Source organism: Sorex araneus, chromosome 6 (assembly GCF_027595985.1).
Source record: "Sorex araneus isolate mSorAra2 chromosome 6, mSorAra2.pri, whole genome shotgun sequence".
Lineage (NCBI taxonomy): Eukaryota > Metazoa > Chordata > Mammalia > Eulipotyphla > Soricidae > Sorex > Sorex araneus.
In genome coordinates this window covers 152,177,094-152,188,756 of record NC_073307.1, presented here as the reverse complement: position 1 = coordinate 152,188,756, position 11,663 = coordinate 152,177,094, and the positions used below count along the sequence as shown (strand labels likewise).

The window sequence follows — 11,663 nt, the reverse complement described above, 5'->3', positions numbered from 1 at the left end:
CTAATCATGCAGTTTCCGACCAATCAGTCTTCGAAAGGCATTTTTGACATCTTTGTTCCTGAGACTGTATATTAGGGGGTTCAACATGGGTATGACCAGTGTATAGAACACAGAAGTGACTTTGTCAATATCCAGTGAATGACCTGTGCTGGGACGCAAATAAATGAAGATGAGTGTTCCATGGTAAATTGTAACTACAATAAGATGGGAAGCACAAGTGGAAAACCCCTTTTTTCTGCCCTCAGCAGAATTTGTTTTAAGAATAGCTACTATGATGAACACATAAGAGAGAAGAACTGTTAGGAGGCATATGGCTTCCACCAAACTAGCAAAGACCACCAGAATAATGTCATGTACGTAAGTGTCAGTGCAGGACAGAGAGAAGAGCGGGGAGATATCACAAAAGAAATGGTTGATTTCTTTGGAACAGAAAGACAGATGGAAGGTATTTGTGGTATGAATTATGGAACTTATTGTGCCCCCCAAAAATGCTCCAATTGCAAGTTGCCCACAAATTCTCTTGGACATAATAACAGTATAGAGAAGTGGGTTGCAGATTGCTATGTACCGGTCATAAGCCATGGCAGCTAAGAGAAAGGATTCTGTGTCTACTAAAGAGCAGAAAAAGTATAACTGAGCAGCACAACCATTGTAAGAAATGGTTTTCTTAAGGGAAACCAAATCTGCAAGTAATTTGGGGGCAATGACAGAAGAATAGCAAGCATCTATGAAGGATAACAAGCAGAGGAAAAAGTACATCGGGGTGTGCAAGTGGGAACTAGTTGTGATTAATAAAATCATTCCAAGGTTTCCCATCAGGGTAATGGTGTAGATGACAAAAAACACAATGAAAAGAACACTCTGAAGTTCCGGATGGTCACTAAATCCCAAGAGAATGAATTCAGTCTTCACAGTGCCATTCTTCAACACCATTTTCTGTAGTGTCCCAAATACTCTGATAATGTGGAGAGTTAAGTAGAATTAATGACATCAATATTAACAAAAGAAATGTTCAAAATATAATCAATTTGATATCGATTTGTCTGTTGTGACCATACTACATTATTTACTGTAAGGAGATTGGAATGCACAGGCATTTTATTTTTTAATCTAAGTCAATATATTTCTACTTGATTTCTTAAAGCGATACATTTTTCACATTAAAGGTAGAAACCAACAAACCAGTTATTTGATATAAAACCTACAATTGAAAACCAGAGCTTTATCCTCTTTCTAGACATTTACAATATAGTGATTGAACATTTAATTATATAGCAAGCTCTTAGTAAACAGCTATTTCAACATTCGCTGCTTTCCTTTATTTTACAGTATATAAAAATCATTGGTGCTCTGGGTGGAATATCCTAAAGGTATACGAACACCCATCTCTGATTTTCACCTTGCGATGTTAATTGACCTCTTAGTAAGAAAGTGCAATTTGATGTTAAAATAGAAATTAGAAGGATTCTAAATGAGTTGTATAAAAAATGAATTCTAGCTCTGTCACTCAGTCCTTGTAATTCTTTGAGCATTGCCCATTCATTACTGAGCTTCAGTTTTACCCTAACAGTTTAAGAATGAGGCATCTCATGATCCCAGAGATTCAGAAACAAATCTTGGAACACAGCAGCTCCGGGCAGAAATCCCTCCACATTTAATTATTAAAACTTCAGAATTCCAAACATCATCACATGCAATTCATAATCAATAATAGAAAACAAATTGTCTAACGTTGACTTTTAGGCAGATCTGAGTTTTGGGGTAAAACCCAAATAATGGTGGGTTTGTTGTCGAAATTTTGAATGTAATCAATGTAGAGAGAGAGAGTAATGTGGAAATCATCTGCCACACTTGCAGGAGGACGAAGTTGGATGGGGGAAAATACTGGGGGTTTTGGTGGTTGAAAATGTGCACTGGCGAAGGGTCGGGTGTTTCATCACTGTATGACCTAGACTCAAACCGAAAACTTTGTAACTGCACTCAAGGTGTATCAAAAAAACCCAAAAAAACCAAAAACCCAACAATCACTGGCAGTAGCTGTGTCATTCCTTTGCTCATCAATTTGCATGAGTGGGCACCAGTAACATCTCCATTGTGATACTTTTTGTTACTGTTTTTGGCATATGGAATATGCCACAGATAGCTTGCCAGGCTCTGCCATGCAGGCGAGATACTCTCGGTAGCTTGCCGAGATCTCTGAGAGAGACAGAGGAATTGAACCCGGGTTGGCTTCGTGCAAGGAAAACCCCCTACCCGCTGAGCTATTGCTCCAGCCAATAAAAAAATAAAAAAATAAAGAAAAAGAATGAGGCATCTTTGTCACCAAGTATAAGTGAATTTTCTGCCATGCTTAGCACGCTTGATGTCATGTTCATTCAGTATTCTATAGTTGGTAGCATAAAATATGAGTCTATTCAGGACTCTGTTTTATTTAATCTAAAATTCAAGCTATCAAAAATAGAGAAATTCTCATGATTCAATGTTTACTAAAATAAACATAGGCAACTTTCATATTGATTTTCAGGAATATGAATATGTTCTATGTAGGCAAAATTGCAAATGGTGTTGCAAAGACTTACCCACTTCTCTATGTCTGCCTTCAATCTTGTTTGCTGTGGTTTATAATTCAATCAAGTGAAGCAAGACAGTGATGAGCTTGTTCATAGACATGCATAGTTTTACCAGGACAGATAGTTGATTTCCTTTTCCCCTACAAAAAATTCAATTTTATACCAATTTGTATATTAAAATATAATATTTGAACTAGTCTCATTACTAGCACAGCTTCTTGGTTAATAAATCTATTGTAAATCAACTGAAAATATTGAGATGTATTTATGTCACAACTTTTTATCATAATCATCACATGTATAGATGTAGTTATATATGTATAAGCATATAAATTTCTCTTTAGGACTTCATTTTGCACAACTGCCTTCTCATTATTAGCTCCTGGAAGCCTTTTTGAAAACTTTGAATGATTTTTTGAGAGCTGGTGGGGTTCAACCACTCCCTGTAATACTCAGAACTTACTGCTGGTTCCATGCTCAGCGATCACTCCAGGCCATGCTCAGGGGATTTTATGTGGTGACACTTATAGAATCTGTGTTGCCCATGCAGGACAAAGTCACCTTACACCTCTGTTATCTCTCTGGCCCCAAATTTTCATGTTTTAAAGCACCATTATGTTACTGTCTAATTTTTAGAACATTATTATAATTTATAGTGTAGCAGGACTGGAGCTATAGCACAGTGGAAAGGCTTTTACCTTGCACGAAGCCAAACCTGGTTCAGTCCCTGTCAGAGAGCCCAGCAAACTATTAAGAGTATCTCACCTGCACGGCAGAGCCTGGCAAGCTATCTGTGGCATATTCGATATGCCAAAAACAGTAACAACAAGTCTCACAATGGAGAGGCTACTGGTGCCTGTTCGAGCAAATCGATGAGCAATGGGATGACAGTGATACAGTGACAGTGACAGTGTAGCAAATAAGCATATCTCAATAATCTCACAGAGTCCTTGCCAACATTTTACCCCCTAAATATTTGGAGGTTTCATGGACTCCCTTCTGTCACTTAACTTTTTTGTGGAAAATATACCCCATTCTCTCTGTAATGAATCAAATTACTTCTTTACCTATTTTTTAAAAACATAAAAGATTGTTGGTTGATCAAGGACTAAAATAGTGGCCATTTCTGCGAAGCAAGGAATAACTAATATTATATTCATTGACTATTAGACAGTTTATCGGAGTCAGATTATTTTCTTTCAGCAATTCTAAAAATTAACTTGAAAAGTAATTGTCAAAAAAAAATTCAGCCTAGAAGTTTTGCATAAGTAAGTTTGGGGCCTGAACCCATTAATTATTATTTTAAAACTTTCAGTATTATTTTTCCAATAAAAGAATCAATGATGATGGTGTAATTTATATAGAAAAAATTAATTAGTATTAATTCTCAAGGATGTTGTAAACTACAGTATGAAATAAAATGTTCAGGATAAAAAATTAAATATGAACACTGAATGGTAAGATGGAAGAACAAAGGATTAGAAAAAAAATAAGAGTTAAATGAGGAAACAGAAAATGCTACTTTTTAAAAATGCAGTTGATACAGTAGAGTAAAAGTGGAGAATCAAAGAGTTTGGAAAAAATATCAATTCTTGAAAGAAATAATCTATATTGAGCCCTACAACAATTTTTACAACTGTGTTTAAATTCCCTTGAAGATAACTTTCTAAACTCCAGTAACCTTATTTGTGTAATGAAAAATTGTAAGATCATCTTAAGATTTATTAATGTTACAATATACATATTAGATTTAATAATGCTATCAATAGTCTTAATAATCATGTGCTAAATGTTTTTCTTGATGATTCTTTTCTTTTTTGAATGAAACATGAACTTTAATATTTTATTTTCCATGAGGTTTTCTCATAACATTAATTCCTATGTGAAAAATGAGTAAATATAAAGAAAAATAGAAAATCATTTTATCCAACTCTAATATTTTCAAATCATGTTAGAACCACTTACCAGACAAGCACTTTTCTTTTATTGGCTTCTTATGATACTGGAGTGGGCATCGATTCATATGACAGTGTAAAATCAATTTTAAACTTAAATATTTTTTGTAAAATGGGCCCTGAGAAACCTTTTTTAGTAAACCATTTGGGTCAAACAATGTGTTCATGGAAGTATAAGTTAAAAAAATATCCTCCTCCTAGAGGACTATGATTCCTACTGATAATATAAGATCTTTATATTATGGCAGTGAGGGTTTTGAGGCTGATTTTAAGGTCTTCCATCAGATCCTAGATACATACTCTGACGTCCAAGTCTCAGGGGGGAAAAAAGCTGGGAAAATAATTAAGTAGTTATGCTGAGACACTGATTAGACAAAAAATTACGTAATCTGTTTTCTTCATCTTGAAAATGACTCAAAATATATATTGGTTCTCAAAATAGTCACTATTGCAAACTGAATTCTATTTGTTGCGTAATATGATCTAACCAACTCAAAGAAATTTCTCAGAAACTATCAGAATGTTCTGTATGATAGGGTTGCAGAATAAATTTTAAAGGAGTAAAAGTGAATCTGTGTAGCTGTTATTAATTAGACTATGTGCAAATAGTTAACCCATATAGGGAAGACTAACTAAATGTTAAGTTAATGACTTGCATGATACACTACCTGTGCTCCTCTGTTGAAGTGGAATTCCACAAATACAAGGGCACAATCTGTGGCATGAGTTTTAGGATGTGTTCTGCCCAATGAGGAAATATATGGCTATATATGTGTGTGTGCCTCTGTGTGTGTGTGTGTGTGTGTGTGTGTGTGTGTGTGTGTAAGCTTGGGGACTGAACTCATTTAGTATTATTTTAAATCTTTCTATTTCACATTCTGTATACATATATGTATGCTGGACTGGAGCGATAGCACAGTGGGTAGGGCGTGTGCCTTGCACTCTGCCCACCAGGGCTCAATTTCTTCATCCTTCTTGGAGAGCCCGGCAAGCTACCAAGAGTATCTCACCTGCACAGGGGAGCCTGGCAAGCTACCTGTGGCGTATTCAATATGCCAAAAACACAGTAATAAGTCTCACAATGGAGACGTTACTGATGCCCGCTCCAGCAAATTGATCAACAAAGGGATGACAGTGACAGTGACAGATACTGTAAAGGTGAAGGAGTGTAATCGGAAAAGCTGGTGAAAAGTGAACATAAGTACAGCACATGAAAAAACTGTCATATTTAATTATATTCAAATGGTCTTAGAAAAACAAGTGTGCTTTTTATTTTCTCTGCATATACTGAAATTGGAGTCAGGGAAGGAAATGAGTTGATGTAAAAATCGTTCTGGATCATCATTTCCTCATCATTCTATCCCAATTATATCAATAGAAATATCCAGGGCTAGCAGTTTTGAATTTGTAATTCATTATACACATTGAATATTAAATATGAGTCTGTAAATTCTCCTTTAATTTCTCTGCATATAATTATTTTGATAATTGTGCTGGTTTCATAAACGGTATTGGGGTAAATCTTGAACTTTCCCTAAAGATTACTGGGACAGGATGTTTATCTCTTTCTTGTTTATGTCATGATAGTAAATCAAAATAAAAGAAATATAAACATTAAAAACAATGACGCAAATGAACTCCCAAAGGAAGAATTTTTATGTTCTGTGTGTTTAAAGGAATAAAATGTTTATTATGAGTTATACTGGTTTTCTGTTAATCAGTTATATTGGTTATCTGCATATCTGTGGAACAAATTAGAATATTGATATGGCTATTAGGTAAGTTTTGAGGTAAAATTATTTTAGTAACTTATTAAATACATACATTTCACCACTTATTATCTCGATTCTAGTTTAGTTTCAAAAAAAAACAAAAGCAAGAATGCAATGCACTTTTTCTTGGATACTTTATTTAGACTATTCTCAAAATAGAACACACATATTTTTAAGATTTAGGAGTACAAAACAATGAATGTGCATTATAAGATTTTAAAACTTATGTTGTCTTCATTAATTTTATAGATGTTTTCTGGATGAGAGGTCCAAGTTATACTTCAAAACAATTTTGCAAGAGTGAATCAACACAATAAAATGTGCTTTCAGCAAGTTGTCTTTTATTGTTTATTGAAGGATATTTAAGAGAAATATTTTATTATATGTGGGCTATTTCCCTTAGTAGCAACAAGTTATTTTTATATAATGTCACCTATCTGAATCTTTCAAAAACCTCAATATTTTTCCAAGTCAGCATATTTTCCTAAGCTTGTATTTAATATTTTCATAAATAAAAAATTGAACATATTCATATCATGTAAAATTGGAATCACTGGTCTTGTCTCACTTCTGTGACTAAAGAAATACCTTCCTTGATTTTAATTTTTTCCTTTTTGGTCACATCCAGCGATGCACAGGGGTTACTACTGGCTCATGCACTCAGGAGTTACACCTAGAGGTGTTTGCGGACCCTATGGGATACTGGGAATCGAGTCTGAACCGGGTTCTGTCGCGTGCAAAGCAAATGTCGTACCTGCTGTGCTATCGCCCCAGTCCTTTGATTTTAACTTTATATATGTGAAAAGAAATTATTTAATGGTCATCATACATGATTAGATTATCTAGTATATTTATTTTAAGAAAATTATTATCATAGTTCTGGTGGTCTTCGGCCGCTGGGAGCTCTGCTCAGGGTGGGGAGGGAAGCTGGAGCCCATCCCCTCCGAGGGTCCCTGGGGAGGACAGACAGGCGTGTGGGCAAGAGACTCTCTGCATTGCTCTCTTCTGGGAGCTTGCTTTTAAGTCGCTGGATGTTGGCCGTTGATGGGATTACACACACCTGGGTTCCTCTGCCGGTACTTTCATGCATGAGGCCCATAGGAACGTGTGGAGACGGGCCTTGAGCATGGCTGTAGCTAGGTTCCGGTGGTCTTCAGCTGCCAGGAGCTCTGCTCGGGGTGGGGAGGAAAGCACTGAAGACTACCTACAGCCATGCTCGAGGCCCCTCTCCAATGTTCAGACAGGCCTCATGCATTAAGGTACCGGCAGAGGAACACAGGTGTGTGTAATCCCATCAACAGCCAACATCCAGGGAGACTTAAAAGCGAGCTCCCAGACGCATGAGGCCTCTGGGAGAAACTGGCAAGCTTCTGAGAGTTTCCTGCCCACATGGGACAGCCTTGAAAGCTTCCCATGGTGTATTCATATGCTAAATCCAGTAACAAGCTGGATCTCATTCCCCTGACCCTGAAAGAATCTCCAGTGCAACATCATCAAGAGGACTGAGTCCAGAGAGATTTCTAAGACCTCAGGGAAAGGATGAATGGAGAGGCTACGGAGCACACTTGAGAAATCCATGATTTACAGGGTTTCCTGATAGTTATTGTGATTATCATAGTTTAAGATGAGAACTTTATTTTCAGCTGAAAATAGTACAGTAGTTTCATTTTGTTTGCACGCAGCTACCACTGATTCTTCCCTGGCTCTGCTTACCATTTTCCCAAGTATCACTAGGAGTAAACCCTGAACTCCTTTAGGATTAAACCCTAACCATAGCAAGGTGATATCTAACTGTACACCAAATAATATAAAATAAAAATGACTATATTTTCTAGGGCCATAACTGTTTATTTTGTTCATTTACTGTTTTTAACTTGTCTGTTAGACCTTGGTGAAAATTAGGGCTGCATTCAAAACGATGCTAAATAAAACCTAGTTCTTTTGTGACTTTATGCTTTGAGATGTTGGATACAGAATTCCTGGGTTTCATCTCTTTGCATGTGAGGGACTGAACATACAGTTTGTCGTGTAATTCTCTGCCTAGATGGTATGTATTTGTTTCAAATGCAAACTATCAATCTAAGTGTTCCATGAAACTACCATCCCTTTAAAGTATCATACATTCATTTTTTTTAAATGGAAAAGAGGTTTCTTCACTGATACCCAGGATATATGGATTAATCCCAGGTGTACACACACCAAAGCAAAATACTTATTTATATTTCAGACCCTACTTTACCAAGAAATGAGTTTTGATAATTCATTCTAAAGTACCAGGATGTCCTGTTATCCTTTACTTTCTCAACCAAGGCCACTTTGCGGCAAGGGAATCACTATTTATCTATTAGGATGAAATCATAGAAATTCATTTATTTCTTATTTAGTATTTAGGAGAAAGTACTTTATTTCACTGACCGAAGCTAACATTCCATTTTTGTCTGTGGAAAGCTTCCATTAGCCAGAGCTCTAAATCATCACTGATTTGTCAGCAGAATATGTTGCTTGTAAAGTTAGCCCGAGAATGTCAGGGAGGAGGATCCAGTCGTAGAGCACATACCCTACATGGGAAAGACCCTGGATTTGATCTCTGTCACCAAGTCTTCCACAAACACAGCACATGGCCCGTAAGCATAGCACCCAGTACCATGACTGGTGCAAAGAAACAAAAAGATCACATCACACTTGAATGAATGAAACTGCTCTATAAAATGAATAAACTATTGTTTAGTCCCACTCAAACCTGACTTCTCTCTAGCTTATATTCCACTACTGAAAATCACTTTCACGGTATACTCTTTCTTTAGACATTTTCAGCTGACTTTTTCTATGACCATGAATCAGTAGTTGATAAAACTATCACGACAACTTTGTAAATACCATTACTTACCTTTGAATCCTAGAGTAGAACCTTTACCAGAATTTTTAAATCAAGTTTTGAAAATAGAAAACATTCAGCGATGATTTTCGAAAGAGACTTTTTTTGAAAATTGCACATTGGCCTTTGTTAATGATACTATATTTAAAATAAATAATGTTTTATGATGCCATAGGCATATAAATAACAAATATTAAATATAAGTCCATTATAACTTAACAAAAAGAAAGATTTTGAGTAGCCAGAGGGATAGTAAGTGGGTAAGGCACTTGCCTTCTGTGTTGTTAACATGGGTTCAATAATGGGCAACACATATATTCCCATGAACATTCTACCAATGCCAAATTGTAATGTTCATCTCATAAAATATTGCTTAGCATCTAAACTGGAGCATATATTGTGCTTGTGAAGCAAGACAGTAAGTGACTAAGAATAAACTAAGAGTTCAGAGAGATAGTACAATGGTTAGGGTACTTGCCTTATGTGAAGTCTACAGGGTTTGATCCCAAGCACCATAGCCAGGAGTCACCCCTACACTCAAAGCCAGGAGTACACCCACATTATGGAATATGACTCAATCAAACAAATCAATGAGAACTAGTTAAAATATAGGTACAAGATTAGATAGATGCAGATGTTGTCTTATAAGAACCAGATTCAAAAATATAAAGAGATTTTCATTATGACAATCTGTAATTGAAGGATTGTCATAAAAAAGACATAAATTACTATTTAAGGATTTAATTTTAGAGTGCATATGTTTTTGACAGCTAACTATAATGTACATATATTTACATGGATGTATGTATAAAGAAAAAATATGAATCATGGGGCTGGAGTGATGGGAGAGGGAGTAGGGTGCTTGTCTTGCACCATATGGTCCCCAAATCACCACCAGGAGTGATTCCTCAGTGCAGAGCTAGGAATAATCCCTGAACATTACTGGGAGTGAGACAAAAAACAAACTAACCAAAACAACCGAAAGAGAATCACAATGAATGGCATTTATATTTTATTTCACTAAAAGATGGTTTTGAAATTTCAGTGTCTTATCCAGCATAGGGAATCATTATATAAATCTTTAGTATAAGGAGATATAGGAGCAAACTGCTGAAAAGGAGGACATTGAGTGAAAGGCAACTTTCCCCTTGAAATACATACTGAAATTTTAAACATTATTTATTTCTTTATGGTTTGGGGGCCACACCTAGCTATTCTCAGGACTTTTTCTGTGATGTTGCTCAGAGATAAAACACTTGATGAGGCACAGGGGACCATATTGTCCATGTGCAGGTTCCAGGTTGTTCATGCAGAAAGCAGCTACCTCAACCACTATACTACCTCTCCAGCTCCTAAAAATTTTAAACTTTAAAATAATAAATAGAGAAAATATGAAAAATTGATGATGCCTGCATCTGGTGTTACACCTTGTCCTGTTCAATGACTGAGGTCTCATTAACCACAGATTTGAGGAGGGTTCCTGTAAGCTCTCTTTTGCCAAGAAACTAAAACCAAAGCAATAGGCATTGCTGAATACTTGCCAGGCTCAGTTCCACATCTAATCATGCAGTTTCCAACCAACCATTCTTCGAAAGGCATTTTTCACATCTTTGTTCCTGAGACTGTATATTAGGGGGTTCAACATGGGTATCATCAGTGTATAGAACACAGCAGTGACTTTGTCACTATCCAGTGAATGACCTGTGCTGGGACGCATATAAATGAAGATGATTGTTCCATGGTAAATTGTAACTACAATAAGATGGGAAGCGCAAGTGGAGAACCCCTTTTTTCTGCCCTCAGCGGAACCTGTTTTAAGAATGGCTACTATGATGAACACATAAGAGAGAAGAACTGTTAGGAGGCATATGGCTTCCACCAAACCAGAAGCGACCACCAGAACAATGTCATGCACATAAGTGTCAGTGCAAGACAGAGCGAAGAGCGGGGAGATGTCACAAAAGAAATGGTTGATTTCTTTAGAGCAGAAAGAGATATGTAAGGTATTTGTAGTATGAGTTATGGCACTCATTGTGCCTCCCAAAAATGCTCCAATTACAAGTTGCCCACAAATTCTCTTGGACATAATAACAGTATACAGAAGTGGGTTGCAGATTGCTATGTACCGGTCATAAGCCATGGCAACTAAGAGAAAAGATTCTGTGTCTACCAAACAGCAGAAAAAGTATAACTGAGCAGCACAGCCATTGTAAGAAATGGTTTTCTTAAGGGAAACCAAATCTGTAAGTAATTTGGGGGCAATGACAGAAGAAGAACATGCATCTATGAAGGATAATACACAGAGGAAAAAGTACATTGGGGTGTGTAACTGGGAAGTAGTTGTGATTAATAAAATCATTCCAAGGTTTCCCATCAGGGTGATGGTGTAGATGACAAAAAACACAATGAAAAGAAGACTCTGAAGTTCCGGATGGTCACTAAATCCCAAGAGAATGAATTCAGTCTTCACAGTGCCATTCTTCAACACCAT

At 36.4% G+C, this 11,663-nt stretch overlaps 2 protein-coding genes across 2 annotated transcripts; both read right to left on the bottom strand.

Moving 5' to 3' along the window:
• Window positions 1–936, bottom strand: LOC129406006 (olfactory receptor 5I1-like). Its single transcript, XM_055143743.1, has one exon. It carries the CDS (start codon window positions 931–933, stop codon window positions 1–3), a length of 933 nt encoding a protein of 310 aa, XP_054999718.1. The 5' UTR covers window positions 934–936.
• A 9,794-nt stretch (window positions 937–10,730) lies between these two features.
• LOC101555345 (olfactory receptor 1052-like) lies at window positions 10,731–11,663 on the bottom strand. The gene has a single exon (XM_004621648.3). It carries the CDS (start codon window positions 11,661–11,663, stop codon window positions 10,731–10,733), a length of 933 nt encoding a protein of 310 aa, XP_004621705.2.

Coding starts and splice junctions, on each gene's coding strand:
- LOC129406006 (XM_055143743.1), bottom strand. CDS start 933: ATGGTGTTGAAGAATGGCACTGTGAAGACTGAATTCATTCTCTTGGGA.
- LOC101555345 (XM_004621648.3), bottom strand. CDS start 11,663: ATGGTGTTGAAGAATGGCACTGTGAAGACTGAATTCATTCTCTTGGGA.